At 46.1% G+C, this 24,155-nt stretch overlaps 2 protein-coding genes across 7 annotated transcripts in view; one reads left to right on the plus strand and one right to left on the minus strand.

Moving 5' to 3' along the window:
* Positions 1-387: 387 nt before the first annotated feature.
* On the minus strand, positions 388-20,589 carry ANAPC16 (anaphase promoting complex subunit 16). Of its 5 annotated transcripts, XM_083148465.1 has the most exons (5): positions 20,476-20,571; positions 15,710-15,944; positions 13,595-13,746; positions 5,092-5,166; positions 388-1,067 (listed from the first exon to the last, which is right to left on the minus strand). In XM_083148465.1, exons 3-5 carry the CDS (start codon positions 13,734-13,736, stop codon positions 931-933), a joined length of 354 nt encoding a protein of 117 aa, XP_083004591.1. In that variant the 5' UTR covers positions 13,737-13,746; positions 15,710-15,944; positions 20,476-20,571; the 3' UTR covers positions 388-930. The 5 variants fall into 5 exon arrangements, with proteins under 5 accessions (XP_083004591.1, XP_083004593.1, XP_083004590.1 ...); XM_083148467.1 differs by lacking the exon at positions 15,710-15,944 and having other exon boundaries at positions 388-1,052; positions 20,476-20,589; XM_083148464.1 differs by lacking the exon at positions 15,710-15,944 and having other exon boundaries at positions 20,476-20,589.
* A 190-nt stretch (positions 20,590-20,779) lies between these two features.
* Positions 20,780-24,155, plus strand: part of ASCC1 (activating signal cointegrator 1 complex subunit 1) — a 266,594-nt gene continuing 263,218 nt past the window's right edge. Inside the window, exon 1 of one of the 2 annotated variants that reach the window (XM_083145544.1) lies at positions 20,780-20,870. The gene's annotated coding sequence lies outside the window, so the exon portion shown is untranslated. The other variant, XM_083145545.1, reaches the window with a different exon arrangement.

Raw genomic sequence — 24,155 nt, forward strand, 5'->3', positions numbered from 1 at the left:
ACTGAAATGGCGTCCAACTCCGCAGAGAATAGATGGAATTCGCTTTCCATCTATTAATTTTTTCCCGATTTCCATAAAATAATCCGTAAATCCGGAGAGGCGTAGATCCGCGAATCCACATCTTTCTCAGTGTAAATGGCCGCTAATTTAATATTTTAGCGGGCATTTCCACGAATGCAGATTCGACTTTTCAAATAACCGGATCTGCAAACGCGAATCCTGGTCATTTTTCTGGTGAAAAAGGCTGGGAATGAAAAGGGAAATACCTTTTTTTCCCCCTTTAAAACTGGAAAGGGGAAACATTAAATACACCTCCCAAATCAGAAAGTAATACCCTTACTGTCTGAGAGATGTCTTTTTAAAAAACAAAATTTAACACAATTATTGTAAAGTTCAACACAGCACTCCTCTTTATTTTAGGGGAAATAATACATTCAAATAAAAAATAAGTACATTAACGCATCATACAACAAATATCAAAACAACGCAACAGAAAACACTTTAGAGAAAGCAAGTAGTTCATGTGGAGCATAACAAACAAGTAAACATTTCATAGTGCTTAGAAGCCCCTCCCTTCCTACACAGATCAGATGCTACTATAGAATCCATTCACTGCTGATGGAATGCAAACAGGGTCAGAGAGCAAATAGTGACATGCTCATTGTATAGATCCAGTCCACAGCAAATATTGATTTCATCAATTGCACATGAAATCTACACAATTGCTCTGTCATCTGATTATTGGATGATGGTTGCACTAGAACACATTTGTTTTAGAAGAATTGCTGTTCTCTATCCGGTTTGAAACCCTTTGTTTTCCCAGATTAGCCGGAAAAACCTACTCATGTCCCTGCCCTAAACACATACTTTGGCTATTGTGCATTGCCAACCCGGTGTACAAACAAAAATAAAAAAAACACCCCAAATTGGTCACTTTCCTCCTGAAGAAGGGGTGAAGCCCAGGAGTTGTTCTATCGGTGTGTATCTCCATTCATCGGCCTCCAGCTCCTCCACTAACCCAGCCAACTTCTCTATTCGAGTCACTTGTTGATCTGAAAAGATTAGACCTAAACAAATGTTACTGCAATTAGAACAGGATCCACCCCTTTCTCTAAAGGTAGCTCCATTATTTCAGCTCGTCTCTGCAGAGAATCATCAATTCACAGTGACATTTACAAGGAGTTCTGGAGTTCTTCAGCTGGTGATAAACAGTCTAAACAATCAGTAGAGGAGCTCACAAAGGCTGGGGGGTGGAAAGAGACACAAATGAACACATAATGGCCGTTCTCATGGCCACAATGCTATCTACAGTTTAGAATCTGAGACATAGGGGGGTATTCAATGTCAGAGGCACGGCTGTCGAGCTAGCGCGACAGCCGTGCCCCTGTCCCGTTCTCGCTTACCTCGACTGGAGCTCGGCAGTCGGGATTTAATGTCCCGGCCGCCGAGCGGCTAGAAGGGGGCGTGGCCGCGAGTTGCGGCCGGGAAGTGACGAGCTGCAGCCGGCAGCTCGTCACTTCCCGGCTGTTCTCGGCAGAACGAGCCCGACAGCTAGAGATGTCGGGCTCGTTCTGACAGAAAACCCTGTTCAATGCTGTCGGGGAAGACAGCATTGAATAGGGCCCGTCGAGCATCTCCCCCACGGGAGATGCTCGACGACGATTGAATCTCCCCCAAAATACAAACAAACAAAAAACAGCATTTCTAGATTTGTAGAACGCCTTGCTGTCTGATCTTACAATCATCAATATCTAGAATGTAGAGTAAAAAAAATTAACTAATAAAATGAACATTGGAAAAGGAAGCTAAAACTCAAGTGACTGCTGTGCAGCTGATCAGGCAGCCTGGGTGCACACTCTACCCAGCGGCTGCAGGGATAAAGCAGCTGCTGGGGACATGTAGATTAGTCATACCCTAGCCTACCAGCGTATACCCAGCGGCCACAAAGGAGTAGCCACCAGATAAATGTAAAGCTGCGACGTCATCATATCTGTAGACCTATATATGTGTTATTGAGGTTCTAATAAAAAAAACAAAAACAAAAAACACACAACATTTTAAAAGTGTAAAACATAAATATATTATATTTAATATAATATAGTGTGGAATTAGTTTTAGTTTTAAATAGATTTTCTTAACCCTATTCAATAACTGGTGAGAAAAAAATAGCCAGTTGAGTGGTTAATTCAGAAGTAAGCAGACAGAGTGCATTTTAGTTATTTTATAATAAAAGGTATTGCACACCTTCTGCTGATATTACCCAACAGCATTACACCGCTCTAATGATGTCGGAAACTGGAAACTGAACTTACTACTCTGCGCTTGCACCAAATGATGAGCCCAGCCCATAGTTTAAGGCAGGCATGTCCAAACTATGGCCCTCCAGCTGTTGTGAAACGACAAGTCCCATCATGCCTTTTTTATTATTATTTATTTAGTTTCTTATATAGCGCAGCAGATTCCGCTGCGCTTTACAACAGTAGACAGCGATAAAACAAACTGGGTAACAACAGACCGACTTGGAGGTAGGAGGGCCCTGCTGCAAGCTTACAATCTATAGGGATATAGGAGGGAAACATAAGGACAGGCACCAGTAATAGCAGGGAAGTCCAGAAGGGAAGCTATATAATACATAATTATGCGTGTATAACTTAAATATGATAGGCTTGCCTGAAGAGGTGAGTTTTCAGGGAACACTTGAAAGTTTGGAGGCTAGCGGAGAGTATTATTGTGCATGGAAGGGCATTCCATAGGGTGGGAGCAGCCCAATGAAAGTCCTGTAATAGTGAATGGGAGCTAGTGATCCGTGCCGAAGAGAGACGGAGATCTTGTGAAGAGCGGAGCGATAGGAGATATTTTGTGATAAGTAGAGAGATATATGCTGGTGCACTATGGTTAATAGCTTTATATGCGAGTAGAAGTGTTTTATATTGAATACGGTAAGATACAGGCAACCAATGGAGGGACTGCCTTGTCATAGTTTTGCTATTAGGGAATGTTAAACCTATGGCAAGACATGCTGGGATGTGTGGTTTCACAACAGCTGGAAGGCCACAGTTTGGACATGCCTGGCTTAAGGATACCACTAGTTTTCAGAGACTCATGGGGCCTACACACAGAGATTTGTGCCAGTGATTTAGCATGGGAGATTCAGCATGAGAGATTCCCCTTGAGCTTCCCTGAATCTAGATCACTCAGAAAGTGCCAGTGATGTGCACCAGTGATTATGCATAGTGATTAAGCATTGGAGATTTACATTAAGTAAGTAAATTAAGACTGGAGATTTAAGTTAAGCAAGGGCAAAAGTAGTTCGCCGTCACCCACTACACAAAACACGGGAGATGTACAGTTTCTTGCTAAGCGATCCGACTAAATTTACCCCGCAGGCTGGTTGTACATCACACAGGGACACAATGGGAAGGGCCATGCATCACTATCGCTATGGTTCCTACACACACACAGCGATGTGTGTTTAATTTCGAAGCGATCTAGTTGAATTAAGTCAGATTGCTTAAAAAAATAGCTCTTTATCGCTACGTCTAGGCCCCATTACTGTTCATAATATTAACAGAGGCATATACACCATTTGACTTCTTTTATGGTGTCGTCCAATGATTCAGATTCTTAAGAAAGTGCAGAGGCGTCAGGGCTGATTCATATTTACTTAAGTTTTTTTTTTTTAAATCTAGCTATAAAATACGATGACATGCAGCATGTATTTTCTTTGTCGCAATAATTATAAATGATCAACAATGGGGCTATAATGGTGTAGAAATACTAGGGAGTTATCTGGGAAATCTTTATTTGCATTGATTATATTATGCAAGTGAAGGGGATATGGTCGTATTATCAACCACACTTAGGTCGACACCGTTGGGTCGATATGCAACTAGGTCGACATGGTTGAAGGTTGACAGGTGTCTAGGTCGACATGGGTTTTTTCACTGTTTTTTTTGAGCCGACATGTGCCGACAGGCGGTATTTCATGCCCTACCATCCACTAGGGCTTGGTGGGAGAATAAAATGCCCAAAACATAGTTAGCGAAGCGAGGGGCTGCGGTTGCCTTCCAACTGTGTCCATGTCGACATTCGGGTAAAAAAACAGTGAAACAAATCCATGTCGACCTCACGACGTAACCCATGTCGACTTAACGCATATGTCGACCTACAACCCTGTCCATCTAGTTGTATGTCGACCTAAGTGTGGTCGATAATACTATCCACACCCAAGAGAAGTGAGAGAGTCACTGTTGCAATTCTTAAACAAATGGAGTAACAAACTACTTTTGCCCTTGGCTACAGTTTCTCCTGGATAACCACTCTCTGGATCCTTACGGAATTGCTTACATTGCTTTTGGCACATGCCTTCCACTTATGGAAACTTTAATGCTTAAGAACATGAACCATATGTGTTGAACCCCATTTGCTCCCTGTCAGTTTATTGGCAGACCGAGGAGCAAGCCTTTGTATCTCATGGGATCTGTTATGAATTTATGTAAAAGAAAACATGAAATACTGTACATTGGCAATCTTTCGGTTTAATTACCATCTATATTCTTGTTGACTTGCACCCTCTGTGGCTCTTGGCAACAGTGGTTTGGTATTTTTATAGTGTTCTTCAAAACACAGTTCTTAGAAGAAAAAATAAAATGATTTTTCTCAGAACTTGTTTCAGCCAATTTGAGCAGTTCTCCAGCACGGTGTCCCAGAGGGTAGATCTCAGGCTTATGAGGTGCTGAACATGAACTACAGATGTAGCCTCGTGGAACTCCCATGGTGATTGGCATGATCCAGTCGCCATGCACATGTCGGATATGCTCCCACCACTCATAAAAAATGCATTGAGCGGCACCATCCTGGTGTGGGGATTTCGCACCAAGGGTGCAAATTTGGTGCGCCAAACAAGAACGGTATCTGAAACTCTGCAACAATGAGCGTTGCTACATATAGGAATGTTTTGTATGCTATGTGACAAAAAAAACACTTTTGGAGACTGTAATTAGCCCAAGATACTGTGTACACCATCTTCCAATTAGCGCTACCCAGAGACAGGACTGCAACATAAAGATCTGCATCCAGTTATCTCCTTACCATGCTTCACCTGCTTCAGAGTTGATGCTACTTGATAGCTGAACACAGACTCGCACAGAAATCTCTCAGAGCCATCTGCAAACAAGAAAGACAATTTAACCACAGAGTTACTTGGCACTGTTATATTACACGGATGTGACCAAAGTCACGGTGTGTGCAAATGGAATAGCAAAACTGAAATCTGAACTTCATCATGTTACAGATGTGTTCTCATTCATCTAGCCTCAATACACCATGCAGAGTGATGTGCCTGGCGTGAGTGAGCCACCAGGTCCCACGCAGCTGTGTTCACATCATGCGCATTTTTTGCCAAAACTGCATCTTGGTTGCAACACAATGCAACTAGGACATACAAGGAGACTGATGATGAAATTGCTTTTTGCAGTTTGAAAAGATGTGGGGAGATCCTAATACTCTGCTGCCTGTCTTTAGTATTCCAGGATCAATCCATTTGATCATATATATGCACCCATCTTCTGTTTAAGGGAAAGATATCTTTATACGTGTCAAACACTCATATTATGCGTAAGTGAGGTAAGCCTGCATAATTCCTGATTGTTTGACCTTGGCTATACATGAAAAAACAACAGTACACATTGGTTCTGTACTTTATTACAGATTTTTCATATAAACAACTAAGACCAAAACAGATACGCACACACAAATTGGGGGAAGCGAGTACAGTATTCCGACATCTGTTAAATGACCATCAAAATCCCGACATTCGGGAGATCATACCACACCCAATCATTTAAGGGCTCATTCAGGGACACTGCATTTAGGTGCAAAATGTGCACCTCAGCAATCGTCTTCAGCTATAAACTGTCGGTGCAGGTTGGACACTGCAGAACAGCATCCGATTAGTTGTTGTGACTAAAAGGTCCATACACACTGGACGACTATGCCCAGCGTGTATGGACAGTGATGATGACAATCATCGATGCGGGGAAAGCCGCTCAGTGCATACACACTGAGCAGCTTTCCCCCTGCCCAACGCCGATGGAGGGGGGGGGGGGTGGGGGGGGGGGGGGGGAGGATGGTGTTGCATAGCAGAGCGATATGCAAAGCCGTCCTGAAAGCCGCTCATCTGCTGGTATAACCAGCAGTTGAACGGCTTTCCCGGCGATGTTGCGGGAGCAAACACATCCCCTCGCATGCGGCCGAAGGGGAGATAAATCATTTGGTTCCCTCAGTACCATGTGAGGGGATGTAGGCAAACACATCCCCTCGCATGCGGCTGAAGGGGAGAGAAATCATTTAATGGCCCGTGTTATTTGCCTGAGAAACAAGACATTTTTCTCATAAAAAAATAAAATTATATATATATATATATATATATATATATATACTGCTCAAAAAAATAAAGGGAACACTAACATAACACATCCTAGATCTGAATTAATGAAATATTCTTATTAAATACTTTGTTCTTTATATAGTTGAATCTGCTGACAACAAAATCACACAAAACTGATCTATGGAAATCGAATTTCTTAACCCATGGAGGTCTGGATTTGGAGTCACACTCAAAATTAAAGTGGAAAAACACACTACAGGCTGATCAAACTTTGATCTAATGTCATTAAAACAAGTCAAAATGAGGCTCAGTAGTGTGTGTGGCCTCCACGTGCCTGTATGGCCTCCTTACAACGCCTGGGCATGCTCCTGATGAGGTGGCGGATGGTCTCCTGAGGGATCTCCTCCCAGACCTGGACTAAAGCATCCGCCAACTCCTGGACAGTCTGTGGGGCAACGTGGCGTTGGTGGATGGAGCGAGACATGACTTCCCAGATGTGCTCAATTGGATTCAAGTCTGGGGAACGGGTGGGCCAGTCCATAGCATCAATGCCTTCATCTTGCAAGAACTGCTGACACACTGCAGTCACATGAGGTCTAGCATTGTCTTGCATTAGGAGGAACCCAGGGACAACCGCAGCAGCATATGGTCTCACAAGGGTTCTGAGGATTTTGGTACCCAATGGCAATCAGGCTACCTCTGGCAAGCACATGGAGGGCTGTGGGGCCCCCCAAAGAAATGCCACCCCACACAATTACTGACCCACTGCCAAACCGGTCATGCTGTAGGATGTTGCAGGCAGCAGAACTTTCTCCTTGGCGTCTCCAGACTCTGTCACGTCTGTCACATGCTCAGTGTGACCCTGCTTTCATCTGTGAAGAGCACAGTGTGCCAGTGGCGAATTTGCCAATCTTGGTGTTCTCTGGCAAATGCCAAATGTCCTGCATGGTGTTGGGCTGTAAGCACAACCCCCACCATGTACCGGGCCCTCGTACCACCCTCATGGAGTCTGTTTCTGACCATTTGAGTAGACCGATGCACATTTGTGGCCTGCTGTAGATCATTTTGCAGGGCTCTGGCATTGCTCCTCCTGTTCCTCCTTGCACAAAGGCGGAGGTAGCAGTCCTGCTGCTGGGTTGTTGGCCTCCTACGGCCTCCTTCATGTCTCCTGATGTACTAGCCTGTCTCCTGGTAGCGCCTCCATGCTCTGGACACTACGCCAACAGACACAGCTAACCTTGCCACAGTTCGCATTGATGTGCCATCCTGGATGAGCTGCACTACCTGAGCCACTTGTATGGGTTGTAGACTCTGTCTCATGCTACCACTAGAGTGAAAGCACCACCAGATCACTGTGGTCATCACCTGCAGAACAACTCCTTTATTGGGGGTGTCTTGCTAATCGCCTATAATTTCCACCTGTTGTCTATTCCATTTGCACAACAGCATGCGAAATTGATTGTCAGTGTTGCTTCCTAAGTGGACAGTTTGATTTCACAGAAGTGTGATTGACTTGGAGTTACATTTTTTGAGCAGTGTATATAAACAGAATGGTACTCTTTACCTAGAAGGGCGCCCATCGCGACCATCGCGACCATCGAATGCACTAAAAATCGGGTGCGACGCGATGGCCGCGATTTCCCATAGGGACCAATGTTAAAAATCAGATTGGACCCAATTTTAGTGTTCAATGCCTCAATGCCCGCGATTTTTACATAGGAAACAATGTTAAATGGGCCACAGAGCCCTAATAGTCACCGTGAACTCTGAAATGGCCCCCACAATTGTTAACGCCACCCCACGATCAACGTCAACCCGAAGCGTGGCGAGCGCAGCGAGCCCGCGAGGGGCGGCGGTACGCGTCCTCCGACCTTTTCATGCCCTACTATCCACGTCGGCGTGGAGTTGAGAATAGAATAGTGTGGCGAGCGCAGCGAGCCACCGAGGCCCGAAGCGTGGCGAGCTCCGCGAGGGGACGCGGATACCTTCACAGTTATACGCGTCCCCTCGCGGGCTTCACAGGTGTCCGTGGCGAAAAGCGGACACCTGTGAAGCCCGCGAGGGGACGCGTTTACCTGTGAAGGTATCCGCGTCCGCTCGCCACGCTTCGGGCTCGCCACACTATTCTATTCTCAACTCCACGCCGACGTGGATAGTAGGGCATGAAAAGGTCGGAGGACGCGTACCGCTGCGCTCGCCACGCTTCGGGTTGACGTTGATCGTGGGGTGGCGTTAACAATTGTGGGGGCCATTTCAGAGTTCACGGTGACTATTAGGGCTCTGTGGCCCATTTAACATTGATTCCTATGGCCAAATCGCGGGCATTGAGGCATTTAACATTAAAATCGCGGTCAATCACCGTTTTTAACATTGATCCCTATGGGAAAATCGCGGTCATCGCGGGTACCCGATTTTAATGTACCCGCGATTTACCCGCGATTTTTTACCCCCGATGCCCGCGATTTCAATCGCTGGCGCCCTTCTAGGTAAAGAGTACCAACAGAATAAAAAATACAAATAAAATCAGAGAGTAACAGAGCATAAGTACAGCTAACAATGGGCTATATGGATGACCAGGGGTCAGAATACAGAAGCCAGCATCCCAGAAGGAGGGACTCCTGACAGGGGCAGGTGAGTATACTTTGTATGCAGCTTACAAATGTTAACATGTTGAATTAATGAAGAGACCAGACACGGTCATGAAAGGCTGCAAACAATCTCCTATATATTTGGCTACATCTGTCACTCAAAGTGGGTGTCTGTGTCTATAACGCTCTGTTCCTGGACTTTCCTCTTAATGTGTGATTGCCTTCATCTGTGCTGAACACCTTTCTGAGAAATTAACCTGTTTAAAACAGGTGATGGCAATCATACATTAAGGGGAAGTCTAGAAACAGAGCATTGTGTCCCTCCTGGAGAGGGTCATGTTGGGAGGTATGTGACAGAGAACCAGCCCAGTGAGCCCACAGACAGTGCCAGACACCCACTGCCTTCCCATGTTGCCCAGTACTGCTACTCCACAGCCACCAGGTGAGCGCCCCCCTCCCGCGATTTGCGGCAAAACCTTCCCCCCCCGCACCCCCCCCCTCCCGCGAATCGCGGCAAACCCTCCCCCGTGCCCCCCCCCCATTCGCGGAAACCCCCCCCGACCTCCCTCCCACGATTTGCGGCAAAAAGAACCCCCCGCGACCCCCCCTTGCACGATTGGCGGCACCCCCCCTGCGACCACCCTCCCGCGATTCGCGGCACCCCCCCCCCCGCAATTCGCAGCAGCCCCAGGATTAAATGGCACATGCAAAACACTGACATGGCTATGGTCGACAATGAAAAAGGTTGACATGAGTTTTTGAAGATTTATTTGTAATTTTTTTAATTTTTTCATATTCATTGTCATGTGTCGACATGGACACCAATGAAGTGGCACACTTATGTCAACATTTACATGTGTTGACCTTTGTGTGTTGATTTTTTCTTGTGGCGATTCGCGTCACACCCCCCCCCGCGATTCGCGGCACCCCCGTGACCCCCCACCTCCCGCAATTCGCGGCAACCCCCCACCGGAACCCCTGTGAACCCCGCCCTCCCGCGATTCGCGGCACCCACCCCCGCGACCCCCCCTCCCGCAATTCGCGGCACCCCCCCGTGATTCGCGGCAGCTCCAGAATTAAATTGCACATGGAAAACACTGACATGGCTATGGTCGACAATGAAAAAGGTTGACATGAGTTTTTGAAGTTTTTTTTGTCATTTTTTGAATATTTTCATATTCATTCTCATGTGTCGACATGGACACCAATGAAGTGCCACACTTATGTCAACATTTACATGTGTTGACCTTTCTGTGTTGATTTTTTTCTTGTGGCGATTTGAGTCACACCCCCCCACCCCCCACAACCCCCACTCCCGCGATTCACGGCACACACACACACACCTCCCCCGCGATTCTCGGCACCCCACCCCGTGACCCCCCCTCCCGTGATTCACGGCACACCCCCGCGACCCCCCCCTCCCATGATTCGCCGCAACCCCCGCCCCGTAACCCCCCCTCCCGCGATTCGCGGCACCCACCCCCGCGCCCCCCCCCTCCCGCAATTCGCGGCACCCCCCCCCCCCGCGATTCGCGGCAGCTCCAGAATTAAATTGCACATGGAAAACACTGACATGGCTATGGTCGACAATGAAAAAGGTTGACATGAGTTTTTGGAGTTTTTTTTTTTTTTTTTTTGAATGTTTTCATATTCATTCTCATGTGTCGACATGGACACCAATGAAGTGCCACACTTATGTCAACATTTACATGTGTTGACCTTTCTGTGTTGATTTTTTCTTGTGGCGATTCGCGTCACACCCCCCCCACCCCCCCGCGACCCCCACTCCCGCGATTCACGGCACACACACCCCAGCGATTCTCGGCACCCCACCCCGTGATTCACGGCACACCCCCCGCGACCCCCCCTACCATGATTCGCCGCAACCCCCGCCCCCGTAACCCCCCTCCCGCGATTTGCGGCAACCCACCCCGCGACCCCCCTCCCGCGATTCTCTGCAATCCCTCCCCTCCCGCGATTCGCAGCATCCACCCCCCCACAACCCCCCCTCCTGCAATTCGCGGCACCCCCCGCGACCCCCCCTCCTGCAATTCGCGGCACCCTCCGCGACCCCCCCTCCCGCGATTCGCGGACACCTAAGTTGCAATACAGGGCATCTTTCATACAATTCTAACCATATTTCTCATATACAAATGTTCACAAATTAAGGGGGCGCAGCCCCTTACGACGGTGTGAAGAGCGCCCGTAGGGCGCGATGAATCACCTAGTACCTGCATAGTTGGCCACTTTCTTTTCTGTTCTATCCAATATTGTTGTGCTTAATTACTTTCTTAAGAATGATAGCATTGCCCTCTAGTGGCAGATTCGATAATTGTGTGGAAATTGCTCACTGGTGTTTAGGGTTTCATTTACCGGGAAATGGTCATTGGATCACCAGCATGTTGATCAACAGTCATTAGGTCGACATGCAGGAATGTCGACAGAGTCATTAGGTCGACTCAATCATTAGGTCGACATGATGGTAGGTCGACAGTGAAAAAGGTCGACATGGGGTTTTTCATATTTTTTTGGACCGACATGTGCCGACAGGCGGTATTTCATGCCCTACCATCCACTAGGGTGTGATGGGAGAATAAAATAGTGTGCCGAGCGCAGCGAGCCCAGAGCACGGTGCTACATTTCAGTGTCCATGTTGACTGTGTCGAAATTCAGGACAAATGTTTTTGAAAAACACCATGTTGAACTTTTTAACTGTTGACCTAATGCTTGTGTCGACCTAATGACTGACGACCAACATGCCAGTGACCTAATGATACATACCCCATTTACCTTGGATCCCATATACAATGCAATCTAGGTAGAATCTTACTGCCCAAGATCGCATTGTAATCGGCGGTATGTACCTTCCCGCACATGAACAGAAAGGAGCTTACCCTGCAATCCGCTCAGCAGGGTGCTAGGAATTTTTGAACATGTGCAGTTAGAGCTGACCGCAGAGAGGAGTGTAGCCCATACTCTATAACGGACTTCTGCCATTTCAGAATGGCGGTAGCTGTGGGACTGATATCTGGAAAGGGTGTTTTCGAAGGAATTAGCAGCAAATTTTAGAAAATACAGAAAAATAACTGGTTCCCATTTGACTATTTCTTATTTGAGTATACCGGCGATTGCGCACTTTAGCTTGAAGTGTACTCTGTGCAGTTATAATAGATTAAGCATAACCGCTATAACCTGCTGTGAACTTTGTTTTTTTAACTCAGTAAGATCACAGGAATGGCGGGGGCCACAGGGAGAAAGAGGTATGGACAGCAGCGGGGAGAGAAAGAGGGAAAATTATGGGGAGAGAGAAGGAGGGACAGCAACGGAGAGAGGAGGGAAAGTGACGGTGTGAGAGAGAGGAGGGACAGTGACATGGAGAGAGGAGGGACAGCGATGGGGGAGAAGAGGAACAGCTATGGGGAGAGAGACAGAGACATAAAATACATAATTGTGCAATACTGCACTTCTTTAAGCTATTATGCGCCCCCTGCAGGGAAAAATAATTTACCACAGGGATAAAAACTGCGCTAAGTGGACGGTTCCTCTAATGCTAAGCGCTGGAGTCCCCATCAGTGCTGCTGCCCTGACAGACTTCCTCCTCTCCTCCCCCACCGTACTCCTGTCACCCATCCGAGTCGTAAGAGCAGGCTCCTCTTGGCGGCCCCACTGCTGCTCTACCGCCATATCATGCTTCCTGCATTACTACCCCCCTCCAGTGCTCACCATACCACGGTCGTTGCTGATCGTTCTCTGAGCTGCAGAAGCAGAGCGGGCTTGCCTCCCTGTATTATATGGACACCTCCATGGTATGCTCCTGTGTTTCAGGGCTGCACTGCCCGCAACTCTGGTGTGACAGGGTGCAGGGCGAGCAGAGGGTTCTTGGGACAGTCCGAGCCCCATAGCAGTTGCACCCTCTTAGTAACGCCACTGGAAGGAAGCTATCCGTCCGCATCTACGTTCTACCTTTTGTGTCTAATTACCCTTTCAGACATACAGTGCATCCAGAAAGTATTCACACCTCTTCATTTTTTCCATATTTTGTTATGTTACAGCCTTATTTCAAAATGGAATATTTAAAACGGAAATATTTCCTCAAAAAAAACTACACACAATACCCCATGAAAAAAAAGTTTTGGGGGAGATTTTTGCAAATTTATTAAAATTAAAACACTAAGAAATCCCATGTACATAAGTATTCACAGTCTTTGTGCAATACTTTGTCCATGCACCATTGGCAGAAATTACAGCCTCAAGTCTCTTTGAATATGATGCCACAAGCTTGGCACACCTATCTTTGGGCAGTTTCACCTATTCCTCTTTGCAGCATCTCTCTATCATGTTGTAGTGTTCATTCTAGCACTCTTTGAAAACCCAAGCAGTTCCTCTTCCCTGCCTGGGGTGTCGCTGTCTGTTGTAGTGCTTCTAGCACAGTGTGGTCTGTATATCAGCACTGATCTGCACACCAGACCTGTGCTAGAAACACCACAGCAGACAGCGACACCCCACACAGGGAACAGGAACTGCATGGGTTTTCAAAGATGGCGGGTGCTAGAATGAACACGATCAGCATACTGGCTGTTAGCAGCAGAAGAAACAATTTCCTATATTCTCAGGTTACCTTCCAACATTTCCCCCGCTGCTTTTGGGCACGTGAAGAGCGCTTTCCGTGGGGGAGCCAAGTCAGAAACACTGAACCCAGACCCTGTGACTGAGCTTCCGCTGACACCTCCGGCTGAAGAGGATGAAGATGAGGCAGCCATTATAACCAGCCTTTGAAAGTAAAAAGCACTTAATGAGTAAGAGCAATAAACATTCTACTTAGACATACAGCAAATGATGAACCCAGCAACAGAACGACATTTCTTGCAAGTAACAAATAGACTTCCTGTTCCAGTTAATGTTGTGTTCCAGAAACAAATATTGGGCCAGATGTATCAATCATCAGAAAGTGATAAAGTGGAGAGTGATAAACCCCCAGCCAATCATCTCATACCTGTTATTTTTCAAACCCATCCTGTAACATGGCAGGTAGGAGCTGATTGGCTGGCTGTTTATCACTCTCCATTTTATCACTTTTTGAAGCTTGATACATCTGGCCCATTATGACAATTTAAAAAAGCAAATACAAGAGATGCACTACAATGAATGATACAGTGAATATAAAGCTTCAGGGCGGGATGTATTAATATACATCGCTGCCCTTCGCATGGCAGCCGCCGCATATGTACTAACATATGCGGCCAGCATTGGGTTGCGGTGACGGAGACCCCCGCGATACCTGTGATGTGGGCTGCGGGGGTCTCCGTCACCTCCCGGCGGCTGCCAGCGTCCCCCTGCGTCTCCTCCTCCCCCTGAAGCCGGATGTCCCCCCGGCTGTGACACCAGGGGGAGGACGGCAAAAGAAGCCCATATGCTTCTATAGGGTATCGCCATCCAGAGGGTGGCGATACCCTGCCTTGCGAAAACAGGGCGGACAGGTATTGATACATAAGAAAATGCGGTAAAACTGGGGTTTTACCGCATTTTCCCTTTAGTGCATCTCGCCCTCAGTCTTTAATTACAGTAAAATAAATAAATGTAATAAATGCAATAGTTAATTTTTACTACTTTGTTTTACTGTGGGACTCACAAATGTTGCAAATAGACAATGAAGGATACTCTGTTAGATATAGCATTACACAGAGTTGCAGAAAAAATAACTTGCACATAATGGTACCTTTAAACATCAAATCTACATAAAAAAAAGGCTGGGCAATTCCAACAAAAAGTGGACGTGGGTCATGGAAAAAAAAAAGTTGGGATATTCAAAATATGAATATACCAGTGCATTAGTCTATAGTATTTTTTTTTTAAATCGGTTGGTAACAGTGTGTCTCATGACATGCTGCCATTTTGTCTTATGGTTATAGACACTGATTGTGACCACTGATTATTTATTGCTGTTTTCTGAAAACAAGGGTAATGCCTGGTACACACCAGGATGACTAGGGCCCGATCTCCTCAATCTAGATCCAATTCCGACCAATTGGATGTAGATTGTGTGGTGATTGGGCCCTTTTCTGTCCTGGTGTGGACCGATACCGATCCGATGCGCGGTCCAGCGGGTCAGTCGGTCGCTATTCAGATCCTACCTGCTGCAGGTAGGATCTGAATAACGACCATACTGCCGGGTGCGGGTCGCCATTGGATCGGACCCGCTCGCGGTGCACATCGTGAGCGGGTCGTGCCCCCCGCATCATCGTGAGCGGGTCTGAAGAAACACGGATGACCCGCTCACAATGTGCATCATGAGCGGGTCGTCGTGGTGTGTACCCTACATAAGAAACTTGGATTAGTGTAGTGCAGTGGTCAGGGAACTCTTTCCTAAGTACCCCACACAGTGCATGTTTTTCTGGTAACCCAGCAGGTGCACAGGTGTACTAATTACTCAGACACATTTTATAAGGTCCGCAATTGGAGTTAATTATTTCACTTGTGATTCTGTGAGGAGACCTGCAAAACATGCACTGCGTGGGGTAATGAGGACCGAGTTCCCTGACCACTGGTGTAGTAAATAACACAAGTTGAGGACATGTACTGTAAGAAACTATATGTTGATAATCAGTATTTCATGTGGTTTTATGTTATTGAAAGAGTTACATGTGGCACGTATTAAGTGTTACATCCGTTACGTTTTTTGGTATTTTTTTTTCCATATTTTGGTTATAAAGATGAGTAAATGCATGATATTTACCAGATCTCTAATGATTTATGAGAGGATTAAAAATTCCTTTGACATTTGTTCACAACTTATTACCTTTGGCAGTTCTGTACTGTAACCTATGTAACATGCTTAACGTAACGGAAGTAACAGTTTGTGACATGTGTTACATTAACAACATATTCCCGTTAGCTGTTATTACAAGTCAGCTTGCTTATCCCAGATGTACAATATGCAAGAGAGAATACAAAGAAGGAAGCTATGACACCTGCAGAAAGAATGAGAAAATACAGAGAGAAGGTGTTAATCATCAGGCTTTAATTGACAAGAGTCCCTCAAAATCACTTGTGTCACCACAATCCTTCCATTATTAGCTGCTTAACAAAAACAGTAAAAACCTCACGAACAGTACATGTGATGGACACCCTGCAGTGTCATAGCTTCCTTCTTTATATTTCTCTCTTGCATATTAAAACCACATGAAATACTGATTATCAACATATAATTTTCTCTTGCATATTAAAACCACATGAAATACTGATTATCAACATATAATTTCTGACAGTACATGTCCTCAATTTGTGTTATACTACAATAATCCAAGTTTCTTACCCTTGTTTTCAGAAAACCACAATAGATAATCAGTGGTCACAATCAGTGTCTGTCTGATAACCATTACTGAAATAAGACAAAATGGCTGCATGTCATGTGACACACTGTTACCAACCGATTTTTTTTAAATTACTATAGACTAGAACTATAGACTATGGGGGGGTATGCAATCCAGGATCACGGCTCTCAATCCCGCCACGCAGCCCTGATCCTAGCCCGTTTTCTGTTTGCCGGGCAGCAAATCAGCAAGCGGGATTCAATGATCTGCTTGCCGATCGGCGAAAGGGGGCATGGTCTCAAAAATGGCCGTGATGTCGATCTACGTTTGGAATTGGGACGGCCGATATCATCAGAAAATGCCCGACAGCTTTTTAAATCAGGCTCATTCTGCCATGAACCCTCTTCAATGCGGTCAGAAAAGACAGCATTGAATAGGGCCCCTCTGCTAATTCCCCTGTCAGAAATAGCGGCGGACAATTGCATACCCCCTATGACTGATGGACTGGGAAATTCATATTTTGAATAGCCCAATTTTTTTTTCATGATCCATGTCCACGTTTTTTGTGGGACTGTAACTGCTATAACTATTCCTCACGAGGTGAAGTACCGCCACTGACCACTAGAGGCTACTCGACAGACCAAATGGTACTTGTGAGTTATCCGGGCTGCCGATTTTGTCCTTAAGTTTAGTTAACTTAAGGACACCCGACCAACGCGATGCCCGCGATTTAGCCGAAATCGGGGGCATCGCGTCGGTCGTGGCCGTTATAAGGGGCCGCGACGCGATGCCCGCGATTTCCCATAGACAGTAATGTTAAAAGACACGATGGACCCGATTTCCCATAGACAGTAATGTTAAAAGACGCGATGGACCCGATTTCCCATAGACAGCAATGTTAAAATAAAATGACAATGTGAAATTGGCCAATATGGCCATTTCACATTGGATATGTTTTAAAAAATAATGTTTCATGGCCCCCCACCACCGTTAACGCCACCCCGCTATTGACGCCAACCCGAAGCGTGGCGAGCGCAGCGAGCCCGCGAGGGGCGGCGGTACGCGTCCTCCGACCTTTTCATATCCCTACTATCCACTAGGGCGTGGAGTGAGAATAGAATAGTGTGGCGAGCGCAGCGAGCCACCGAGCCCGAAGCGTGGCGAGCGCAGCGAGCCCCGCGTGGGGACGCGAATACCTTCACAGGTATCCGCGTGCCCTTGCGGGCTTCACAGGTGTCCGCGTCCGCTCGCCACGCTTCGGGCTCGGTGGCTCGCCACACTATTCTATTCTCACTCCACGCCCTAGTGGATAGTAGGGGTATGAAAAGGTCGGAGGACGCGTACCGCTGGCGCTCGCCACGCTTCGGGTTGGCGTCAATAGCGGGGTGGCGTTAACGGTGGTGTGGGGCCATGAAACATTTTTTTTAAAACATATCCAATGTGAAATGCCCATATTGGCCAATTTCACATTGTCATTTTATTTTAACATTGCTGTCTATGGGAAATCGGGTCCATCGCGTCTTTTAACATTACTGTCTATGGGAAATCGGGTCGGAAATCGTGTCCATCGTGTCTTTTAACATTACTGTCTATGGGAAATCGCGGGCATCGCGTCGCGGCTCCTTATAACGGCCACGACCGACGCGATGCCCACGATTTCGGGCGCGATGAAAAAAATCGGCAGCCCGGATAACTCACAAGTACCGACCAAATTACTTCTTTGTGTGTTAAAAGATGTCATAACAGAAAGTGAAAGCAGTTTTCACAGGGACACTGATTCAAACTTGCTGGATGAGCAGAGAGGGAGCTGTGAAGTCTAGAGATAGGCAAAAACGGGTCACTAAAAAGAACTGGGATCAAGCGATCAATCCGTGAAAAGATTCAGCATCGGCTCACTTTGGAAAAAAAGGTTAATTTCATAATAATGAAACTAGCTCTTGCGAGATTTCCCCTGTACTTGACTTGCTACGCAGCCATCCATAATCGATAAAATTCAGAGTAAAAGAATGACGGGTCACGTTTTCGGGAGCGGCGGCTCACTCACTCTTAAGTGATCCGTTCAAGAGATACGCTTTGTTCGCGAACACCCCATCTCTAGTAAAGACAGATTGGTGTTAGAAGCAGATAGGGACTGGGGTGGAGAGTTTGTGGACTAAAAACTGTCACAGTTTAAAGTGAAAGTAAAAACTCTCACAGCTGAAAGGGAGAGTACATTGCAAAAGCCATAATTTTGATGGGCTTTTTACAAGTATATTATAGAAAAGATTTCTGCTTTTTTACTGCATGGATTGAATTAAGGAGTTTCAATCCGACTCTTTGAGACAGGTGTATAAAATCAAGCACCTACCCATCCAGTCTCCATGTGTAAACATTTGTGATACAAAAAGGGGCGTTCTGAAGAGCTCACTGACTTGAAGTTGATATATCGTTAAATGATCGACCAATGTGTACAAGCTATATGTTTGAACGGCGTCGTTCATATACTGTACATATCAACACAGCTGTTGCCTGGGTATTTGTGTATTATCACGGCGCCCATTGCGTCGCATACCACTAAATAGGGTATGCAATGGCATGTGATGCGATGCAATTTTCGCGTAAAATGCATGCGATTTTAAATTGTACAAGCACCCTGATGGGTGCATACAATGTTAAATGCCCCCAGAATGTTAAATGCCCCCCCATTGTCAACGACAACCCGAAGCGTGGTGAGCACAGCGAGCCCGCGAGGGGCGTCGGTACGCGTCCTCCGACCTTTTCAAACCCCCACTATCCACGTCGGCGTGGAGTTGATTTTAGATAGTGTGGCCAGAGCGCAGCGAGCCCCGCGAGGGGACGCAGAATACATGTAAAGTCATCCGCATCAGCTCGCCACGCTTCGGGCTCGCTGCACTTGCCACACTATCTAAAATCAACTCCACGCCGAAGTGGATAGTGGGGGTATGAAAAGGTAGGAGGACGCGTACCGCTGCGCTCGTCATGCTTCGGGTTGGCGTTGATAGTGGGGGTGGCGTTGACAATGGGGGTGCATTTAACATTGTAAGCACCCATCAGGGTGCTTGTACAATAAAAATCGATGCGACGATGCGATGAATGCGATGTAGTAAGATCAACATCGTGGGCGCCGTGATAATACCGTTGCCTGATATTGGCACGTCATGTTTGGGTACGGGCGATCCACCGACTGCAAAGTACACCCACACCAGGAGCCGGCAGTGACCGACAGCTTCTTAACTGGGCAGACACTTGTAAATGTGTGTGTGTAGAGAACATATGAGAATGTGTACCCAACCATTGTGTGACTTGAGGACAGAGTTTGGGAATCCCTGTTCTAGAAAAAATCCAAGTAAAACATTGATGACAAACTTTACAGCAATAGCCTAAGATTTCTGCACAAAATGTATTAATAAATATATAATTAGTATTAATAAAACAGAGTCTTCATATATCAACAAACAGAAACCTATAACGTGGCCGATTTCGATATGAAGTCTAATGCAACTGTAAATTATGGGGCCTACATACGGGGTGATTTCTTTCCTGCAGTATGCGCATGGAAGTCGTGCTTTAACCCAGAGGAGATCTTGCAAACCAAGCAATTTATGTCTCCCATAGATGGGTATAGGATAACACCATGACAAGATGGCATTGTCCATGAAAGCTTGGAACAGCAGGGCACTAGTGAGCTACTATTGGGACAGATGTATTAAGCCTTAACAAGAGATAAATGCAAGGGTGATAAGGAGAGATAAACGTCCGGCCAATCAGCTCCTTACTCACTTTTTTCAAACACAGCCTGTAACATGGCAGTTGGCAGGTGATTGGCTGGACGTTTATCTCTCCTTATCACCCTTGCATTTATCTCTTGTTAAGGCTTAATACATCTGCCCCATTGCTCCAGACTTAACTGGTTAGTAAGTTGATAAGGGCTTTTCTAATCTTAAGAAATAGAAGTGGAAACCTTCTTCATGTACGTCCAGCCATGCCAGCCACAGGCATTACATGGTGTGACAACCAGCAACTGCTTCTTCCAATGCAGCAGCATAAATGTACCAATAACTAATGCTAATGAGGCGTACGTAACTGAAAACCACCTGCAAATTAGGGTTACCCTGGATAAGTAATCCCGCGGGGTGCTGAGAGCACAAGCATTGGTGGAAGTGATTACTACTGATAAACAGTCCCTCACCTGGCCGCTCAGCGGGGCCTGTCAAAGCCACAACCGTTTCCTGGGCTTTCACCGATCTTCGACAGATTGTGCGCGTCGCACCTGATACGTAATCAGCGGCATTTTCCGTGGCGCCATGTTGGATTTGGGCAAGTATCTTGGCAACATTTTTTTTATTTGAAATAAACGAAACTATTAAGCTACCATAATATTAGAAATGGTAAAATCTAATCAAAATATGTCGTTGAAACTTTAAAATTAAGTCAAGAAAAACAATTTTCCTGTGCTGCAAGACCTGTAAGGGTGATGTTCCAGTAACAAATATGGCGACGTGGGGGCGTCTTTAACGTCCACTGACAGTATAGTGCCAGATTTGATCCTACCGGCTCTTGTAGGTGACGTCGTATCATTACTAGGTAAGCGTGTTTGGGAGATTATTAGTGTGTACGTGGGGCAACGGAGTCTGACTGTATTGTAGTTATAAGTGTGCATTGACACTAGTTGTTGGTTATTTTTTTTTACAATAAGGGGTGTTTGTGTTACTAATGCAGTCAAATGTTTAGTAATATTTCACTGAGTTATAGTATGTCGTTTCTTGTGATCGAGAAAGAATTGTATGCAAGTGTAGAATGGGCCTGATACATACCTCCCAACATCATCCTCTCCAGGAGGGACATGTTGTTCTGGACTTCCCCCTGAATGTATGATTGCCATCACCTGTGTTGAACCTGGTTAATTGATAAGAAAGGTGGGTACTTGTTTCCTAGCACGGCCACAACTATCATGATCGTGGGCATCGTGAGGAAAAATCGGGGGCATCGCGGCCATCGCATGCACTACAAAATCGGGTGCGATGGTACCGACGCGATGCCCGCGATTTCCCCATAGGGAACAATGTTAAATGCCTCAATTTACCCGCGATGCCCCCGATTTCCCATAGGAATCAATGTTAAATGGCTCAATTTACCCAAATCATCATAGGGAACAATGGTAAATGGGCCAGAAAACCCAAAAAACACAGCTGAACAGTGAAATGTCCCCCCAAAAGTAGTTTACGCCACCCCACGATCAACGCGAACCCGAAGCGTGGCGAGCGGCGGCGGTACGCGTCCTCCGACCTTTTCATACCCCCACTATCCACGTCGGCGTGGAGTTGAGAATAGAATAGTGTGGCGAGCCCGAAGCGTGGCGAGCGGACGCGGATACCTGTGAAGCCCGCGAAGGGACGCGTTTACCTGTGAAGGTATACGCGTCCCCTCGCGGGGCTCGCCACGCTTCGGGCTCGGTGGCTCGCTGCGCTCGCCACACTATTCTATTCTCAACTCCACGCCGTCGTGGATAGTGGGGGTATGAAAAGGTCGGAGGACGCGTACCGCCACCCCTCGCGGGCTCGCTGCGCTCGCCACGCTTCGGGTTCGCGTTGATCGTGGGGTGGCGTCAACTACTTTTGGGGGGGACATTTCACGGTTCAGGGGTGTTTTTTGGGTTTTCTGGCCCATTTACCATTGTTCCCTATGATGATTTGGGTAAATTGAGCCATTTAACATTGATTCCTTTGGGAAATTGGGGGCATCGTGGGTAAATTGAGGCATTTAACATTGTTCCCTATGGGGAAATCGGGGGCATCGCGTCTGGACCATTTAAGCCTTTTTTAGCCGCATACGACGCGACCGACGCGATATTGACTTTTTTCAATGCATTTCAATGGGAAAATCGGGGGCATCGCGCCGGTCGCGTCGCAGACCACTAAAAATGACACCCGATGGCCGCGATTGTGGCCGTGCTAGGAAACAAGTACCGAAAGGTGTTTCAACACAGGTGATGGTAATCATACATTAGGAGGGAAGTCCAGGAACAGAGCATTCTGTCTCTCCTGGAGAGGGTCATGTTGGGAGGTATGCTGATTTTAGGAAAAATGAATGATATGCCATGTGCTTCTTATTCATTTATTGCTCCTATATTTTGTACCAATGATGTCCCCTGGTGTACCACCTGTGAAAGCCGCTGCATCCAAACCAAACTACATTTGGCTGGGGGCATGTCCATGAAAATGGAATGTCTCATGTGTGACGCTGTAAATAAAAACCCGTAGTTGTGTATCCTTTGAGTGTTCAACCTAGGCTTACTTCTTCTTTTCTCTTTCTCATACAGTAGGTTTTCATTCAAAAAAAAAAAACGTAGGCTCCTACTACAGAGGGTTGAGCTGAATTATCAAGTAGGTCTCCTACAAAACGGTGGTGGACTTAAGGCACCATACACGCTGCGGTGTGTTATGGGCTGCATCACATCGCAACGCATGGATTTTTGTGTGATGCGATCTGCAGGCAGTACAAAAAGTGGTACTTATGTTAGTTGGGCACCCACTAAGCTATTTGCTTAGTTTTCCACGTCCGCTCGCCACACTATATAAAATCAACTCCATGCCGACATGGGTAGTGGGGTTATGAGCGTACTAACTATAGTGGGCGTCCAACTAACATATAAGTACCCAAAAAGTATGTGCAGTACATACTTTTTTGGACTATGCGATGCCCCAGTGTATGGGGGCCATTAGCTTTATCCTTTATTTGACAAACTAACTTTGTGATACAGTGTTGGCTATAATAGAGGTTTTTTTCCCTACTTAAATAAGCCATTAGGACAGTGGTTTCCAAACTGTGTGCATAGACACCCTGGGGTTGGTGGTCCAGAACTAATTCCAATTATTTATGGTCAATGTAATAGACCAGTGTTGTCAAACTCATGGCCCTCCAGCTGTTGTGGAACTACATGTCTCCGAATGCCCTTCCACAGTTTTAACAATCCATTATATAAAATCTGTGGCAGGGCATGTTGGGACGTGTAGTTCTACAACAGCTGGAGGGCCATGAGTTTGACAACACTGTAATAGACAAAACCAGTCCTGGTGGCTACAAATCACAAAATATGTGTACAAGCAGAATCTTGGCTTTCCTTACCACATAACTGAACCCAAGGAAGACTATAAAGAATATAAACACAATCTACTTCATTTATTTTGACCATGGGGGTTCCGGGATAAAAAATTCTGATACTCTATGATTCAAAAAAGTTTTTGAACCACTGCGTCATGCACTTTAATTATACATCCATTTAAAATATATAACTTTCTCATGTTAACTTTAACACATTGATCTGTTAAAACTTACAAAAGTACACTTTGTGCCCGTAGAATTGCCCATTATGGTCCATGGCCCGTAGAGGTTTTGGCTCCCTTCCTTTGGTATCCAGCACATGGCTGTTCATCAGATGGAGCTTTGTCTATCCATCATTTGTATACTGACTGTATTGTGTAAACACTCAGCTGAGCTGATTTGTACTTTGGTATTCCAGCCCATAAGAGTGTTTATATGATTATATGCCAGTGCAGCAATATGCCCATGTGGCAAAATACACCAGGTCAGCAATGTTTTGCAGGATTTTGTACTAGTATAGCAGAGATGCCTTACGCATTATACACCAGTTGAGAAGAGTTATCTAATAGATTATAGGATAATGCACTGTGCAGAATTATATATCGGTACATCGGAGATGCCTAAGTTATATACCAATCCTGCAAAGATGCTTAAAGTATTAAAGGCTATGTACTAAGTCTTGGAGAGAAGGTACCAGCCAATCAGCCATGTCTGGATCGCTCATAACACACTCGCCAGACCATTCATTGCGGGGAGGGGAGCATGCAG

The sequence above is a fragment of the Crinia signifera genome, chromosome 6 (genome assembly GCF_055691185.1).
Source record: "Crinia signifera chromosome 6, ASM5569118v1, whole genome shotgun sequence".
Classification (NCBI taxonomy): domain Eukaryota; kingdom Metazoa; phylum Chordata; class Amphibia; order Anura; family Myobatrachidae; genus Crinia; species Crinia signifera.